This window comes from Colossoma macropomum, unplaced genomic scaffold (genome assembly GCF_904425465.1).
Source record: "Colossoma macropomum unplaced genomic scaffold, Colossoma_macropomum, whole genome shotgun sequence".
In the NCBI taxonomy this organism is placed as follows: Eukaryota; Metazoa; Chordata; class Actinopteri; order Characiformes; family Serrasalmidae; genus Colossoma; species Colossoma macropomum.
Window position 1 is genome coordinate 17,748,590 of NW_023494810.1, and position 19,510 is coordinate 17,768,099.

At 41.4% G+C, this 19,510-nt stretch overlaps 1 protein-coding gene across 1 annotated transcript in view; it reads left to right on the forward strand.

Annotated features, from left to right (window-relative positions):
• The first annotated feature begins 3,262 nt into the window (after nucleotides 1–3,262).
• The window catches only part of skib (v-ski avian sarcoma viral oncogene homolog b), a 49,158-nt gene continuing 32,910 nt past the window's right edge, over nucleotides 3,263–19,510 (forward strand). Inside the window, exon 1 of the mRNA XM_036559692.1 lies at nucleotides 3,263–4,865. Within this exon, the coding sequence (XP_036415585.1) occupies nucleotides 3,972–4,865 (894 nt within the window). The 5' untranslated portion in view covers nucleotides 3,263–3,971. The remainder of the gene's footprint in view (nucleotides 4,866–19,510) is intronic.

Here is a 19,510-nt window from a genome sequence, read left to right on the forward strand (position 1 = left end):
AGGCAGGATACACCCTGGACAGGTCGCCACTCCATCACAGGGCAGACAGACATATACATTCTCACACACCCACACACTCACACACACTCTCACACCTAGGGGCAATTTACTGTGTCCAGCTGGCCTGACTGCATGTCTTTGGACTGTGGGAGAAAACCGGAGCGCCCGGAGAAAACCTATGCAGACACGGGGAGAACAAACTCCACACAGAAAGGACTCTAGTCGCCCAGCTGGGGAAGTGAACCCAGGTCCTTAAATGTTCCATATGAGGTTCATAGAACATTTATAAATAGTACACTTTTTTTTTCTTCCTGGTAAGACCACCAAATGTTTCATCACCAGATAAACAGTACTTTAAGCTTTTATCTTTGAGGGATAGGAGAAAATCAAGCTCCACTCTTGCTTCAGAATTGAGAAAATCCACAGGTATTTCTGTCCACCCTTCCACAGTCTGGAAAGATGTGTAACTGTCAAGAAAAAGTTGATACTGAGAAAAGAAAATAGTGTAAAAAAAGAAAGAAAGGAAATTTGCAAATCAATAAGTTTAATTTTAGTCTGAAAGTTTTTGGTGCATAAAACCACATAAGGACATTAGGGGGAAAAAATACAATATAAAAAAGATAAGGAAATGGGCCCTCTTGTAGTCAGGCCAATAAAGAATACAGTACTGCTACGTGGTAATGGTTTTTAATTTAGCAGCATCCAAATGGGTTACTGAAGTATAAAGTAATGAAATGCAGACTGTTTAACTGGGCCATAGCATTTACTACAGTCATGTGAAGCAGCGAACAGGCTGAGCACAGCCTTTCTAGCAGCTAGCGAGGGCTTAACAGAGATAATCAATTCTCACATGCTGTAAACAACATGAACAATTGATTTAAACTAGTTTTACATGTGAAGCAGAAGCAGTAGGCAGTGGACTGGTAAAAAATAATGAGCTGTATGAAAGAGGCTGCAATTGCATGTATCTAAATATGAGAGTTTTTAGTCTTTCAGGTGACAAAATCACCAGCTGTTATGAATCAGGGTGACCGCACTTATAATGTTGAAATTTAAAAATTCTTTCTAGGATTCTTTGTCTCCTTTATCATAATGCCGTTCACATTGACTCACTGCTTGTAGCAAATTGAAGCTGTCCAGTTTTCATCAGAAACTGCTGGATCTGACTGGACTTCTAAAACTGAGTAGAAGAATTTATGTTTGGCTCAGGTACTTATACATATGAATGATAATATATAAATATATATATACACACACACACACACATACACCGATCAGGCATAACATTATGACCACCTCCTTGTTTCTACGCTCATTGTCCATTTTATCAGCTCCACTTACTATATAGGTGCACTTTGAAGTTCTACAATTAAAGACTGTAGTCCATCTGTTTCTCTGCATACTTTGTTAGCCCCCTTTTACCCTGGTCTTCAAAGGTCAGGACCTCCATGGACCCTCACAGAGCAGGTACTATTTGGGTGGTGGATCATTCTCAGCACTGCAGTAACACTGACGTGGTGGTGGTGTGTGTTGTGCTGGTCTGAGTGGATCAGACACAGCAATGCTGCTGGAGTTTTTAAACACCCTGTCCACTCACTGTCCACTATAGACACTCCTACCTTGTCAGTCCACATTGTAGATGTAAAGTCAGAGAAGATAGCTCATCTGCTGCTGCACAGTTTGTGTTGGTCATCCTCTAGTCCTTCATCAGTGGTCACAGGACACTGCCCACAGGAAGCTGTTGGCTAGATATTTTTGGTTGGTGAACTATTCTCAGTCCAGCAGAGAGACTGAAGTGTTTAAAAACTTCAGCAGCACTGCTGTGTCTGATCCACTCAGACCAGCGCAACACACACCAACACACCAGCACCACATCAATGTTACTGCAGTGCTGAGAATGATCCACCACCCAAATAGTACCTGCTCTGTGAGGGTCCATGGGGGTCCTGACCACTGAAGAACAGGATAAAAGGGGGCTAACAAAGTATGCAGAGTCTGTAATTATAGAACTACAAAGTGCACCTATATAGTAAGTGGAGCTGATAAAATGGACAATGAGCGTAGAAACAAGGAGGTGGTCATAATGTTATGCCTGATCGGTGTATACACATACATATAACAGTTTCAACAGCACAATCTGATTGGTTGAGAAATGTTGCTATGATCACAAACATTTCAGATGGCTGAGGATCTAAAAATGAAGCTAAGTGATGCCTACAAGACGGGAAGGCTATAAAAAGATATTAAAGTTCTTACAGTGGTTCAGGGAATTTGTGGAAGTCAATGCAAGATTTGGAAGACTAAGGAAGTTCTCAGACAGAACCACTCTTATACTGGCCAGAAAAACAAAAGGAAAACCCCCATAAGACAAGGGTCGATGTCTGAAGTATGAAAAAAAAGACAAGCCAGAGGCATTTTGAAAACAAGTGCTGTGGACTGATGAAGTGAAAATAAACTCTTTGGCCACAATCGCTAAAGGTGTGTTTGGAGAAAAAAAGCGCAGCATAATAAATAAATAAATACTACTAAGCATATGGGTGGCTGTATTATGCTTTAGGGTTGTGTGGCAGCCTGATGCACAGGTACATGTTCGTTTAACCAATTTCAAGCATCTCTCTGTGGCAGCCCAGTATTACACGTGGTTATTATCTATCCTTCATCTAGATTGGCTAATCAATGCTTCATTAAATTAAATCAAATATGCTGGTGATGGAATTTAAGAAATCCATGTGAAGGCTGGAGTTCTTCAAACTAGCACACAAGTTATTAACTGCTTTTTACAAAATAAGACATTCTTGTTACTATATTAGTGAATCCTGAAATTCTGAAATCCTGAAATTGTTTATTTGCATTCCTATCTAATGATGTATGGTGATATTACAAGCAAAGACACACTTATTGTAAAGGTAAATAGTTTAAATTATTAAATAAAAAGATCAAATAAAAGTGTATATAAAAGTTGCATTCTGTTTTATGTTATATGTAATATGATCTGAATGTAAACGTACAAATATAAATACAAATTATAATCTGAATAATGAATATTCATGATTTAAATGCGCATAAATTAATACGTGTTGCTATAGAAATTAGTCAAGTTTATTGCCAGAGCAGTATTTCAGAATGAAAAATGCTGTTACACACTGTCCCCCCTAGCGGAGCTGCAGTGTCCCGGGCAGCGCAGCTGCGCTCAACGGGGGGAGGAAGAGCAATTCCGGGAACAGCCGGTCCGAGGAGAACAGCCAGCACGGGGGGGGGCAGGGCCAGCACAGGGAGTCACTACATTCCGGGCAGGAATTCAATAAGAGAAGCAGACACAAACAAACAGAGAGAAAGAGGGACAGAGAGGGAGAGAGAGAGAGCGAGAACGCACGCAAGCGGGGAGAAAGAGGGAGACAGAGAGAACGCACGAAAGCGGGGAGAGAGAGGGAGAAAGAGAGAGAGAGAGAGAGAGAGAGAACGAACGAACACGCACGCAAACGGGAGAGAGATTCTCAGGGTGGAGGCAGACACACACTCACTCACTCACTCTCTCTGTCTGTCTCTGCCTCAGCAGGTCCGCCTTCATTCTGTCTGAGGCATTGAGGGGAGTTTTTGGATTTTGTTTTTCTGACTGGAGACAAAAATTACTGACATTTCCTCGTCGTAAACAGACACGGAATATTATTCGATAGTGAAAAAACACAGATTTTAACTCGTTTCAGAGTTAAAATCTATCGCTGCGGCGCGCTAAACATGAGGAGAGTTAGTTAGCACGGAGAGCTAACGCAGTTAGCTAACGAGAGTTAGCACAGTTAGCCGCTAGCTCTGCTGCTAGCTAACCGCTTGCACGGAAAAGTGAGAAGAGATGGAGCGTGTGGACTTTGGCGAGCTTCACTGAGGACTGGATTTAGTAGTAACGGAAAGTTTGCGACGCGTACTTCGTTTGTTTGTTTACTCGTTTATTTTTGTTTTACTTTATTTTTGAGCTAATGGATTCGGCTCCGAGTTTCCAGCCTCCGGCTGGTCTCCAGCAGACTCTGCGTCAGTTCCACCTGAGCTCCATGCGCTCTTTGGGCGGACCAGCAGCTTTCTCGGCTCGCTGGCAGCGCGAGGCTCCGTTTGGTAAAACCGGAGGGAACGAGCCGCTTCCACCAGGACCCACACGTTCTCCGCCGCCGCCCCTGCTCCCCGGGCCTTTACTGGTGCCTCCTGACCGTTCTACAGCGCGCTGCGAGACGGTGCTAGAGCGCGAGACCATTTCGTGCTTCGTGGTCGGCGGAGAGAAGCGACTCTGCTTGCCGCAGATTCTAAACACGGTGCTGCGCGACTTTTCCCTGCAGCAGATCAACGCAGTGTGCGACGAATTGCACGTGTACTGCTCCCGGTGCACCGCAGAGCAGCTCGAGATCCTCAAAGTCGTGGGCGTGCTGCCGTTCTCCGCACCCTCGTGCGGGTTGATCACGCAGACGGACGCCGAAAGACTCTGCAACGCGCTCTTGCACGGAGGATCTCTCCCGCCGCGAGGAGACCCAGCAGCCGTGGAGCTCGCGAGCACCAAGAAGAGCATCCCCGTGTACCACGAGTGCTTCGGCCGCTGCGACGGCGTGTTCGTGCCCGAGCTGTACTCAAACCCCGGTGCCGCTTGCGTGCAGTGTGCGGACTGCGGGTTCATGTTCCCCGCGCGCCGCTTCGTGGTGCACAGCCACCGCCGCCGCGAAAACCGCACGTGCCACTGGGGCTTCGACTCGGCCAACTGGCGCGCGTACGTGCTGCTGGACCGCGACCGCGCGCAGCCCGCGGAGCACTCGGAGCTCCAGAGGAGGCTGGACGAGCTAAAGGAGAAATTCCAGCGGGCCGGGAAACACGCAGCACCAGAAATCACGGTAAGAGTTACACTGAGTGTGTGATTGAGACTTGGGTGAGAGTGCATGCACTCATGATCACTTGTGCGCATTTAAATACGAGAACGTTGCTGTTTAAACTACTAGCTAACATGTTCATCTGTGTATGTAAGAGAGAACTTCAACTCTTTTAGGACAGGCAGTTTTTTAACTTTGGCTGCGTGTGTGCATCTGTTTGTGTGTGTGTGTGATATTGCCGTTTGTCTTCGGAAAATGCCGACCCCCATCAGTTCAGACGTTTGTTCAATACAATAACAATCTGAACCATTCAAGACATTGTGAAAATATGTCTGTTACACCGCTGTTTGCCTTTTTAATGAAGCAGATTCGTACTTTTACTGCGGTGATGTAAGCACAGCTGCTTCAGAACACCTGCATCCACTGAACATTGCTAATACATGATATGTGCATGTACTTGGTCTGTGTTAAAGAATGTAACACTGTTCTGCCCAACATTCTGCACAGTTAACCTCTGCGGCAGTGACTGCATTTCACCTGCATATCCGTGACTTGAAATTAGCCACTTCTTTTGCCAGATGTGACCATTTTTCCTCCAGAATCTGAAATTAGCAACTTCTTTGCCAGACGAGTCCATTTTTTCCTTCAGAATCTAACATTAGACACATCTTTTGCTGGATGCTTTGTTTCTTCAGTAATTTGACCAAATGAAACACTTTCTCCCCAAAACTAGAAATAAGACTTTACCTGTAACATTTGAAATTAGGCAGTTTTTACTGGATGAGCTTTTTTTCTCTACCAGCATTTGAAATTAGACAGTTCTTTTACGGCCATAGTCTGAAATTAAACACTGTCTGTTACCAAAATGGAGTAATGATGTCTGTTTTTTGCCCTATGTTTAGCATTAGTGCTCTGTTTGCACACTCAGTGACATCTGCATATAACAAATGGAGCTGTGGGAATACTTTATTATAAGAAAGATAGGAAGGCTGGGTGGGGGATGAGATAGAGGTGTGTATTGTGTTTTTTGTGGGGGTGCAGTGTGAGTTTGTGTGTCTATGGGGGTGTAGAGGTCATCCCCCAAAAAAGCTGTGGTGTTTGGGGTCACCACTGACCCTGTGTGTGAGTGGTCACAGACACCATGTGGCAGCTGCTGAACGTGACGTGTGTGTGTGTGTGTGTGTGTGTGTGTGTGTGTGTGTGTGTGTTACCATGGTGTTACTCCAGCAGGCTCAGTGTGGCTGATCGGGGCAAATGCAGTTTGATTACTACGAGAAATGTGACAGACGTGACACATTTCAGAGATGCAGCGTTGTTTATTTTTATCATTTACTACACAGGGCGATAGAAAGGCCTACATCTCAGTTTATGCTTGCACTTGAATTGTTCATGTTTTAATAAAATGTACTACTCAGTGCTTTAAAACTGTATGCATCAAAAGTATAATGATGCATCGATCTAAGCTGCCATTTTATTTGCAGTGATTTTGGAATGTTATCAATTATTGTACACTCTTAAAAAATAGTTTTTCAAGGCTTTTCTAGTAAAGAAAATCATGAACACTCAAAGGACTAAATTTGATTAAAGGATTCTTTGCATCATGGAAGTGTTCTTCAGATTGATGGAGAACCTGCTGTAGATGGTTCTGTATAGGTTCTATATATATATATATATATATATATATATTATATATATATATATATATATATGTATATGTGTATATGTATGTGTGTGTGTGTGTGTGTGTGTGTATATATATATATGTGTGTATATATATATATATATATATATGTATATATGTGTGTGTGTGTGTGTGTGTGTGTGTGTGTGTGTGTGTGTGTATGTATATATATATATATATATGTGTATGTATATATATATATATATATATATATATATATATATATATATATATATATATATATGTGTATGTGTATGTATATATATATATATAATGTGTGTATGTATAGTTGAAAAGGGTTCTGTATATCACCCAAAAGGGTTCTTCTATTGCTACAAGCTTAACATCATAACAATAGAAGAACCCTTTTGAGTGCTATATAGAACACTTTTCAACAAGGTTCTATATAAAGCCATCTACAGAACATTATGAAGAGCACTTTCATGATGCAAATCCTAATGTATTGTTTTTATTGTCCATATTCCACTGATGTGTCCTCAGTTCCTCCAGTTACATTTTTTTGGTATATTTTCAAAATTATTGAACCAAATTACAGGTACTTATTGTACCAAAAACAAAATAATAAAATCAAACTCTAATCGAATCATGGTGAAATTTAAGATTACATGATGCATTGAATTGTTTCCAAAAAATCATAATTGAATCAAGTCATATTTGAGTTCATTGTGTATTTTACAAAAATGATGAATCGTAACAAAATAATCCAGTTGAATCTTGGTGAAATCTGAGACTGTGATGTGTTGAATCTTTTTTCCTAAGGAGGCAAATCCAGTCGAATCTTTACATGGTTACTCGTTTACACCTCTGTCCTGAATGTCCTGATATATTCAGGATGATGTGTGTTTTTTCTTTTTTTTTCTTCGGATGAAGCGTTTGCGCTGGTTCATTGTCAGAAGTGTCCCAGTTAGCATGGGGGTCAGCTCCCCCCGGGATGAGCGCACCACTGTGTGTGTGTGTGTGTGTGTGTGTGTGTGTGTGTGTGTGTGTGTGTGTGTGCATAAATCATCCTGATGGAGCTGAACGAGGGGACAGCAGGCCACCCTGGCTCACTAACACACCAGACAACAGCTCAGTGTTATCACCCAGCCACAGCTACCCTTAAATACGGCAGAGTTTTACTCATCAAACTACCCTCACACTCTCTCTGCCTCTGGTTCACGTCATACATATTTTACTTAATCTCTGCCTGCTTCTTTATAAGGCTGCACAATGTATTGTTGTTTGTCCTTTATCATGATATTTGCTTTGCAAAGCTGAACGGTGGAACTAAATGGCTGTATATGTATATATGTTTTCCTGGCTTGTTGGTATTGTTCTAAAAAACTTTAGATGGTGTGTATTATTTACATTATGTTGTCGTTTTTCCATTTTCACACATCTCTTACAGTGGTTCTTTAAAGAATTGTCTGTTTGGAAGATTCTTTAGAGAACCAAAAATAGTTCTTCTATAAAAGCAGTTTGCAAACTGGTCTTCAGAGCCCTCCAGACAGTCCACATATTTGCAATACATAGGGATTAAGGGAAAATATGGACTTTCTGGGGGCCCTTAGGACTGGTTTGAGAACCGCTGTATTATACAATGTTCTGTCTCTGAAATGTTAACTTTACAGAAGAAAGAAAAAAACTTTGGCTTAATATTGGTTAATATAACTTAAAACTTGAAAGGTTTACTTTCCAAAATTTCTGTTGATCCATTCTTCATCAAGTGTTAGCGCAATGTAATGGGCAGGTGGCATTTTCAAATAGTGTAAAAGGTTTTTATTATTCATTATGATTACGCACGTTCCTCGGGTTCTTGTAAGTGATGATGCTTTTGTTCAGCAGTTGCTGAAAATCTAGTCCACACTATCATGACATCACTATCATGAAAGGATGTGCTGCAGAGTCTGTGTTGTGGTTAAAGAACTGGCCTGAATCCTTTGAGGCCAGTGTCCAGACTTTGTCTGGCTGGCTGCAGCATTGGGGAGATTGCTGGGAAGGGTGTTGGACATTCATTAAAAAATTGCCGGCTGTGTCCGCTGGGGCCTTGACATGTATAGTCCAAGGGCCATGACACGTGACCTCTTTGCAAAACCAGTGACCCTCCCTGCCCCAAACCCCCCTCTTTTTCTTTCATTCCAGCTAGCCAATCACATAGCCCTTTGGGTCTCCAACTGGACAGATGGCTGTCTGATAAAAGGCCCAAAAAATGGCGAATAAATTACTGGCTAAACATTTACTACAAAAAATCACGGCTTGATGCAAGTGATATTTTCACCTCTTGCCCAATCTGCAGAGAATGTTGCAACAGAAACTTTGACAGTGGTCCAAGCAGTTTACCAAATGTGATCACCTTCAGAACACCATTTTATATCAGTCTGTGGATTAGCATCTGCGTTAGGGCAGCCCCAGGAATTTTCTTAGTTGGCCAAAGGGTCTGATTTTTGACTGAAAGTTGTTTACTCCTTACTTCACTTCGTTGTATCTGAAAACATATTACTATCGGATTTAAAACAATGCTACACCTTAAAGGAAAGTTTTGGTTTTGCTATGTATGTTATTTGAAACATTATTTTATTGAGCTCAGAGGACTACAGATTAGCATGATGACCACTACCTACACTTAATTTTTTTTCAAGTGGTACGTCATAATCAGTGTTGTACTTGGTAAGTAAAGTGCTGTTTGCAGTGTTTACTTTCCAACTGAAAAGGGATGCTCTGACTGATCAGTCATTTCTGATGGGCTAGCTTTTATCTGCATCTGAGTTTAGCATTTATGGAGTGGTCCAGTTTCCAAGATATTACAGAACAGAGACGGTATTGGAGCAAATTGTTCAGGCTTTAACATTTGGCTTTATCGTCTGTGCTATACATGTATTATATGTTGTTTGTTAACTGTTATCGCGATGTCGGCTTCCACGGTACTAATATTGCAGAAGTCTCAAATATGCCGGTGAGTCCTCTAACCAATCACTTATTTTTACTCTGTGTTGCAAGCATCCTGATCAGTGCTATATGCTTTAGGTATTTGGACGAATTTAGACATTCACACGATCCAATAAACAAATTATTTTGGTTAAAATAATACAGACCAGTCTTTAAACTGGTCACATTGAGGGTTCATCAGTATGTTTTCCATATAATTCACGGGCTACTGCATTAAGCAGTAATTGGAGTATTAGTATCGTGTTTGTATCATGCAGCCCTAATCTGTTGCTCATGATCTGGCTTGATCATTCTTACCCTCTTAGAAGTCAAGGTGCCAAAAAGAGCTCTTGGAGCAGTGCCGTAGAAGAACGACTTTTGGTCCCATGAAGAGCTTTCAGTGGATGGTTCTTTGAAGTACAATTTATGTTCCAGACAATGTAAATGTTCTCTACTTAGTAAAGGGTGTTTTCAAGAACTGCATGACCATGCCAGGAACTATTTGGGACCCATTATTTTTAAGAATAACAATATATATTGCAAGGCGCAATGCAACAACAATGTAACGGCGATATGGTATTTTGTCTGTAACTTGCAGCACTGATCACTAAGTTTAGAATTGTATGGAGGTGATGTGATTTGGAAGAAGTTGCTCAGAATGCTGCTTTATCTTTCTTCCTCTAGTGTACGTTTCAAGTGCATTGTCAGTGAAGTCCTGCCAAAACGTCAGAAACCAGAGAGAACAGAAGTGGGCAGTAAACTGGACTCAGAGGGGTCATGGAACTTTTGAATGGAACAGATATGAAACTTGTTTTTGTTTTCCTGCTCACGTCACATTATTGTCCAGCCTGAGACTAAAACCAATCAGCCAAGTGTCCAGTTCAAGGTGATGAGGGCCATAATGAGTGGGTGTGTGTGGTAAATTTAAATAGGCGTTCACATCATTAAATTTGCGAACTAGCCAGTGCCAGTTCATCAATAAGTTTTTTTTTTTTTCTGTTGAGTAATTAAGCTTAATCGTGATTTAATCAAATTAATTGCAGTGGCCCTAATATTGTTTGAGGATGAGGAATTTATCCTGCCTAAATTGGTGCTTACATAAATGACCTACAGAGAAAGCCAATATAATGGACACTACCGTTGTGAAGTACATTGGACTTGGAAGTGTCGTGCAGCTTTTGAATGGAGCTCATATCAAACTTGTCTTTCTTCTCCTCCTCTCTCATCTCACTCCATCACATTACTGTCCCACCCGAGAGCAAAACCAATCAGTCGAGTGTCCAGCTGAAGGCGGAGAGGGCGGTAATGGATGGGTGTGTGTGGAGGTGGCCCTTTGCGTGCGAGTTTGCATGCATAATGCCTGGATCAGCTGTGCCGGTGGGGGAAGAGATTAATATGAGCTCACTGCCTCCTCATCTCCATCCCCATCTGTCTACTGACTTCGTGGTGTAGACTGTGAGGCTTCATGCCAGCCAGGTTCGCTCCCACAGTGCCATCCACTAGGACTGAGTGATATATCGCTAATTATCATGATATTTCAGTCAATCATTTTATTGTGCTTTTTTCATTGTTTTTCTTATGCACTTCCATGTATGAGGGGAAAAGTTTGAAATACCAGTATTGTTAAAGGCTGGTATATGGAAAGTGAGCACAATAACAAATTGCTTAAACTAATGATTTTGTGCTGTGAGCAACCTCGCATATTCTGTGGGAGGTCAAGGCTTTTGATTGGATAATCGTACACAAGGCGTGTGATCTGATAAATGTAGATGATCAGGAAGTCACAGAAATGTTCAGAAATGTGATCTTAGGTTTATAGGCTTTTTGATAATAAGCTTTATTGATTTTAAAGGGTTAATTTGTTTTAAGATTAATTGCAAATATGTAGCAGTATGGCTGCAATGATACAATTATGCCCAAAGGGCAGTATATTATTTTGTCCACATTGTGCAGTGTTACTACGTTCTCTACAGCTGCTGTTGCTGGCTCTGCATCCAGCACATCTAGACCACCCGTGCATGCCAGTTTGAAAACAACACTTAGAATCAGACGCAAAAAACAAACTGGCTGGCTCTCAGCGGGTCGAGTTGAAAATCCACTTTTGGCCGGCTCCATGCTGAGCAGTTGAATTTTAATGATGCTGGGTGATGGGTTGAATCGTTCCCCGGAGACGCCCTGAGCCGGGCCTGGTGGGGCAGACAAGCAAGATTCTCTCTCTCTCTCTCTGAGGTTGTACCCTCTATTCTCTTTGCCCTGACCTCATGGTTAAAGGCCGTCAGCTGTGGTCCTGTGCCGCCTGGTGCGGGGGTGAAGACCTGACACCTGCTTTTATCTCCAAAAACTGACACTCGCAGCATTTACCACTGACCTATCGGAAACTGCCCAACAAAGTTCAGAGAAGCTTTAGGCTTCTGTCTGTTTCCATGGATGTTGCTAATAACACATCAACCACAGTGTAAACATGGTTGTTTTATATTGTTTTTTGTTCACTGTATGTAGGTTGCTTATACAAGATCATAGAACGTAAACTGCTGTCAGCTGCAAGCCGGCAGTCACGTTTAATGCAGTGATGCCAATAAAATCTTGGCCAAATTCTGTATGTTTGTATGCTGCATGCCAGATTATAGGATAAAGATGCTCTGACGTGTCTGTCAGCCAGCACATTTTGTGTCTGAATTTGTTCCTTTTGCGATGTGTAAATGTATAGAGAAAAGCAAGGCTCCAAGATGGGTAAAAAATCAAGAACAGCAATGTTCTGTACTGTTGTGTTTTTATACATAACATTGTTGTACAGTGTTAGAAACTGCAGTTTAGTTGAGATTACTTAGTAACTTGAAATATATTGAGACAAATGAGATTCAGGTATGCAGTTGTCATGATGCTAATTGGAGAAGTACACTGTATATCTAAAAGTTTGTAGACGTTTACTCATAATGTTTCTTCTGAAATCAATGGAATTAATAGCAGGTTTTCCTCCCTTTTGCTGCAGCCTCTACTCTTCCGGGAAGGCTAGTTGTCAAAACATTGCTGTGAAGATTTGATGGCGTGCAGCCACAAGAGCATCAGTGAGGTCAGGTACCTCAAAAGCATTTCTCTAGTTCATTCTAAAGAGATTGGATGATACACATCACTCCAGAGAGCAGTTCCACTGCTCCACAGCTGAATGCTGGGAGGCTTTATACCTATCTTGCTGACCCTTGGCATTCCCCAATATTTACAGAAAAGTAATGTACTGTTTATTTAGTTTTGTGATTTTGATTTCAAAGGGGGCATGGGTTAAAGCTCAGACTGGCATAGCCAGCCACTGCCACCAGCACATGCGAACAGATGGCACTGTGATGGCCGTGTTGTTTTAATGATCAGTTTCTCAGATTTGCCCTGAAGTCGATAGTGATCATCTTCAACTTCAATGATAAACACCGCGGCCCATCTGCTGCTCAGAGATAGAAGGAAAATCCTAAAGTACGCAGCTGCTATGATGCGCAAAACACACTGCTTTAATTGAGCTTGCCCTCATTGGGTTAATCCAGAACACGTTTGACAAAGTCAGAGCCGGCCGAGTTTGAATCCGGCCAAAGTGAAAATTTTACGTGGGTTCACGTTCATTTAGAATTACACTGTCCTCCCCCATTCTCATTAGAGCTGTCCCAGTGTCCTCATATTCCCTCTTTAATCTGTTTTGATGAGTCAAAGGATGCAATTTGTTTTAATCCTGGTAGAATTTTAATCATTGTCCTGCTAGTTACACCAAATTAGGAATTAAGGATAGGCAATGTGGCAAATACATCACAATACTTGATGCCAGTCTCTGTCACAGTATTTAGCTTTTGTGAGGTTTTCAAACAAGTTGAAAGGACACAAAATGCACTCTATAGGGAAATTGGTGGTGCCATATTTAATAAACGTTTTTTTAATTTACGTTTAAAACTTTGGGTGCAGTGATATACAGTGTAAAGTAATAAGATTTTTTTTTCCTGACCAAGTTCCATCACCAGCATGCCTGATTAATTGTAAAACAGCAAGGGTTAAATGTACATATGAATAAATCACCACTTATAATAGATTTATTTATTTTATTTTTATTTTCAATGTAATTTCCAAGCACAGCTTTAGCACCATCATATTGCCTTAGGCTGAATTAAGTTATACTGTAGTGATCTGCTTACATTGAAAATTGGTAATTTTTCTGCTTACCTATGCCTTATCTCGGTGCAGCACAGCAGCCGTGCCTGGAGCAGTGGGGTTTAAGTACCTTACCAAAGTGCACAACCAGGAATACCCAGTCAGTCCTATTGTTTGAACCCATGACTTTCTGGTTGCTGGTTCAGCTCGCTTCCCTGTAGGCTACTGTCCGTTTACCATTAGAGGTCGCAGTTATAGCTGACAGTTAATAAAACATGCCGTGATTTTATGCTAATTCATTTGCAGCAATCTGTGTGAAGTGCAGTGATTCTAAATGTTAAACCTGTAGGAGAAGATATTTGATGTTTCGAATTTGATAGTGAGTTGTGTCTTTTTCTGCGGTAAGAAAAACATTCTTGACGTTTTTCAGTTCTGCTGCATTTTGTCTTGAACCTTAAGTGTGAATGTAAACATGCAGATTTACCCTTCATTGCATAACTCATAGTAGTTATGTATATAATAGTGTATATAAGTATATAATAGCACAAATACACAAATTTTAATTGTAGCTTGCAGGTGGTACATGCTAACCAGGCTGTAGTTCAGGCTGTTTCTTTGGGGTTTGTTAGTCAGTGGGATGGTGATTCAACTGAGCTGTGTATGTGTTTGGCGTGTGTATGTGTGTTTTGTGCGTGACAAACTGGTATGTTGCTCTCGCCTACGAACCGCCTACTGACCGCCCCCAAAGTTAACTTGAAGATTAGCTCATGCATTTCAGATGAAGCTGAATGTTAAATGTTCAAAGGCTGCCCTGCTAAAAATGAGCATATCTGTTTTGTATAAGCAAAGACAACTGGATATATTCGATGTAGTTCATATAGGATAACAGCCTTTGCTAAGAGAAAATTGGCTTTTTTTTTTTTTTAAACTCCTGGAAATTTAAGAGCCTGTATGTGGACTCAGACTTTCATAATTCCCAATTTTCTAACTTATAACTTGCATAGTAGTGTAATAGAATAAATCATAATAGTTGTTAAACAATAAGCTTTAAGATTAATAACTGAATACTAAGCCTACATTTGTGGTTTACTTATTGATTCAGTTCAGTTCAAAATAACTTAATTAGTCCAGTGCACCTCTGTAAATCACGTGAGTAGTTCTTTCTTACTTCTCCTCATGTTGTTTTTTGGAAAGTACTTTTACGTCCGCTTGAGTCATTATTTTACAGAATAAACAAAAATTTTACTTCACTAACAAGTGTCATTGGAATTATTTTATAGTGGTTTCATGCCCAAAACCCAGTATAATAGTGGCCTACCTTTACCACTAATGTTTGGACTTACCCTTAAAAGGTATTTTACTGGCCATATTGGTATTTTACATGTTCATTTCCCATGAAAGTCCTGTTATACTAAATGTGACATCAACAGCATTAATGCCCAACAGCTCCTTAATTTCTGAATCATGTACAAAATAGATTCAAAAACACTTTTGATTCTGAGATGAAGCTTCAGTTCTATTGTCGGTTTTATGTATTAGGGTTTATATTTTATGTAAATAAGACAGTAAATGAGAGACAGATAGGCATATTGGTGAGTTGCCATGCATTGTTTATTTTCCATTTTTTTGTTGTACTGAAATTAAAATTGTTTAAACACTTAGAGGGTGTTTTTTGTTGCAGTAGTGCAGACAGCCTGCTCTTAGCTTCAGCCTCTCTCTCTCTCTCTCTCTCTCTCTCTCTCTCTCTCTCTCTCTCTCTCACTCTCACACACACTCTCACACACACACTCTCACACACTCACACACACACACTTTCTCCTGAAAATAGTGATTTTGTGTTTTTAAGCAGTCCATGGCCTCTTGTTCACTTCTCTGAGGCACGCAGACGGCTCCGCTCCACGCCCAGCCTGCATTAGCCACAAAAACTTCTGTGATTGGAGAGGCGAGTGCGGTTGCTAAGCAAAGCTGCTCTTCCTGTGCTAAATACGAACACTCAGTGCTTCCTCTGGCTGGTGGGAGCTGAGGAAAACCGGCCAATTCTCTCTCTCTCTCTGTTTCTCCTTCTGTCTCTCTCCCCCTTCTTTCTTTCTTTCTTCCTCTCTCTCGCTCTCTGTCTTTTTTTTTCTTTCTCTCTCTCTCTCCATTTCTTTTTTTCTTTCTCTCCCCTCCTCACTCATCCTCTCGCTCACTCTTTCTCTGTGCCTGCCTCTTGCTTCTGCTCTTGCTCTCTCTCACTCTCTCACACTAACACACACACTCATACTCTCCCACTGGCACACGCACACTCACTCATCTCCAGCCTCTCTGGCCTCCTCCGTGCTGGTGGTGATTATGTTACCGAGAGAAGAGTGAGTCTCCAGCAAAAATGATGTCAGGATGACCTGGTATCAACAGCCTCCGTTTCGTTTCCCTACGCATGAAAGTGTTCTGAATTAAATGACATTTCAATTTGTTTGTTATTTGCCTTTATCGAACAATAAACATTACAAATTGTTCAGTTCAGCAGTGCTTTATTGATATCGAAGTTACAAGTACAGTTGTTACAGAAGCAAGTAACAATAAACATAAATGGGACAAAAAAGAAAAAATACAAAAGAAAATGTTATTTATGAGAATATTAGCTAACAATATGACAGTTAAAAAAAAGAAAACTTTTTTTCTTTTCAATTGGAGCATTCTGTTGAAGGATTTCATTAAATAACAGAAGTTCCAACACAACAACACAGTAAACAATTCAGTACTCTTAACTTTCAGTACTTTAAATCTTATTAGGCTAACATTTTCTGCCAACAGGCGATTCAGATGGGCTTATTTGAGCATGCTTATTTGAGCATGCTTATTGGATTCACATATGCCACTCCTGAAGCTCAAGCACCTATCATTAGCTAGCCTAGCTAGAGCAAAAAAGAAACTTGCTAATGAACAAACAACAAAATAGGCCTAGTCACACTAGAGTTTTTATCATGAAATTTCGCAAGAAAAATTAGTTATTTCAATCGAGAAGGAATCACCCAGAGGGAACAGGAACAGGACAGGAACTTGGTGGGTAGGTTTGACACATGCGAATGATTCAAGTCGGCTGTGCGTGTGACCTAAGCAAGGATGGGCCTTATCGGTTAAGGTCCCATTGCGCGTGCTTTCCATTTTGACTTGTGCTGTTATGTTGGTAGCATCCTTTGCAAGTGAAGTATGCCTCGCAGAAGAGTTCAAAAGCAATTCAAGCAGTTGGAAAAGTTTGAGAGGGGACGCATCGTAGGGCTCCGGGAAGCGGGATGGTCTTATTGAGGTATTGCGCACCATACCGGTCATAAGGATATTACCATAGCATGCTTTTGGCGAAGTGGATAGAAGAAGGCACGCACCAGCGACATGAATGATCTGGGAGACCTACATGAACCATGGAGAGGGAGAGCCGATGTATTGTCCGACGTGCGGAATGACCCAAGAGCCACAATTGCGGACATTCAGCAAACAGTGATGCCCTCCGTGAGTCATCCTGTTAGTGCCAGCACCATTGGCAGACGGCTGCATAACGCAGGACTACACGCACGCAGACTGTTACGACGACTGTCCTTAACACCACGTCAACGTCGCTACAAACTGCAGTGGACTGATAAGTCCCGCTTTTGTCTTGGTGGAGACGACCAACGGATCTGTATGTGGAGGCACCGTGGTCAGCGCCAAAATGAACGGTTTGTTGTCATGCATTACACGTCCAGAAGGTCTGGTGTCATGGTGTGGGGTGCAGGTTCGTACGATGCCAGATCAGCTTTGGTCTTCATTGGAGGCACTTTGACAGCCCAACATTACGTTAATGAGGTTCTGCAACCAGTGGCCCTTTTCTGAATGCATACTCTGGTGTGCTATTCCAACAGGACAGTGCTTGTCTGCGTACTGCTGCCATCTCAAGAACTTGCCTTGAAGACACAGATACTATGCCATGGCCAGCCGCAGCACCAGAACTATCCCCGATTGAAAATGTGTAGGATGCTGTTGGATGTGCGATCAACATTCCAACCCTACTGCAAAATCTGCAGGAACTGTGCAAAAATATTCAGGCTGCATGGGATGGATTATCGCAGGACACAATTAGGAACCTCTGCAACTCCATGCCGAGACATCTGGCATGTTGCATTAGCAAACATGGCAGCCCAACGCCATACTGAGAGATACTACTTCTGTATGTGTAGCTCAATAACTATTGCCCGTATCACTCTACATTTTTAGTTATTTATTGTTCCTGGTAACCTTTATCTACCTTCCAAATAGCATTGCAATTCAACACTTCCTTCTGGGTGCAACTATTGTTTTGACAATGAGTGTTTTTTTTTTAAATAGTTCTTCCCAGCTCTGTTATTATCTAATGCATAAAAGATAGGCAATTTTGTGTGCAATTAGTCTGGAAGCTCGATTAGGTGATATGACTTTTTGTGTTTTTTAACTGTTTGTTTTCAGAGCTTGCTAGCAGCCAACTCTGCACAGCTGAACTGCTAAGCCACTGCTAAATTGCTAATTGCAACAAAATTGAACTTTTTTCCCTCATCTCTCTCTCTCTCTCTTTGTGTGAGATCGAGGCTTTCCTGCACTGCTGCTCAGAGGCTGAGGGTTTTGAGGCGGTTTTTTTCCGATTTTTCCAGAAAGGCTGATTCACCCCTGCGCCTCATACAGCTGGCTGGGCCTCCATTTTCCACTCAGTGCTGCGATGGTTCTCAGAAACCCGGTGTTTCAGCCTCACTCAGCAAGATGGCTGTTCGCAAAACACACGGCCTGCAGGAGGGCCTCCGCTTGGAGATAATGTCAGATTCTCCACATTGTATACACTTTCAGAGAGTATGTCATGTTTGAGGAATGGAAGATTATTTCCCCTTAAGTTTTTGCATGCTGAAAGTACTTTAGAAAATTGGATTGATATTTTCAATCCGTGTTATTAAAATATCTCCTCTTACAAACACAGTTGTTAAAATCAGTGCTTTCCACAGATTTCTCTGATTGTTTCTCTCTTTGAGCCACTAATAAAAAATATGCTTTTGCTAGTGCTAACTAGTGACTTCAAGCAAGTAATTTAATTTCTGAACCAAACATTATATGTGGCTAATAGTGAAATGGAAGCTAGCAGCTTTAGCATGATGTCATGTACACAGTGTTAAATGATGGCTATTCGATTTCATTTCTTGTAAGCCTTTTTTGGCTGTGCCGTTTCAGTAGTGTGATTGTATGGTTTGTGTGGGATGAAAATTAGAATGCAAAAGTGAAAAAATAAGTTGCAATGCTTTGACACAGAGCTAAGCCTTTGTGATTGCTGTTCCCACTGAACTTCACGAACGTTTTCCAGTTTATGATTGGTGCTGGAGCAAGAGTAAAGCCTACAGATTACAACAAAAGTGTGCTACTCTCTCAAACACAGTATTACTTCTGCTGTAATCAGCTTTAGAATGCAGTACAGATGCCTAAAGGCAAGATCCCAGTGTCAGACACATTCAGCACAGCTGTTTCTCTGCTAAACAGCCCAACATAGCTGTATGAAAGTGTTTATTCACTCCTCCAGAACCTCCACTGCTTCTGCAAGCTGCATAACTAAATTATCACACACTCTCCTCAGGCCTGCATTGAGTTGTTTAGTAAAGCCTGATCACTTGGCATGATGCTAAGTGCTAAACTACATTCTCTTTGTTGTTAGCCACATTAGCATGTTTGGTCTGTCTGTTCTTTTAAGTAATCTTAAACAGACTGTTCTCTGTAAAATGGACAGAACTACATTTTATCTTATTCTCTGTTCAGATCTTCTCCTTTGTTCATTTTGCTTGTGTTTTTGTTTTGCTGTGGTGTTGACCAGAGGCGGATGGATTTTCCTTTTGAGTCTTAGTTCCTCTCAAGGTTTCTTTCTCTTGCTCTTAAGGAGTTTATTCGTGCCACTTGGATTGGTCATGGGGGCTAGGACCTG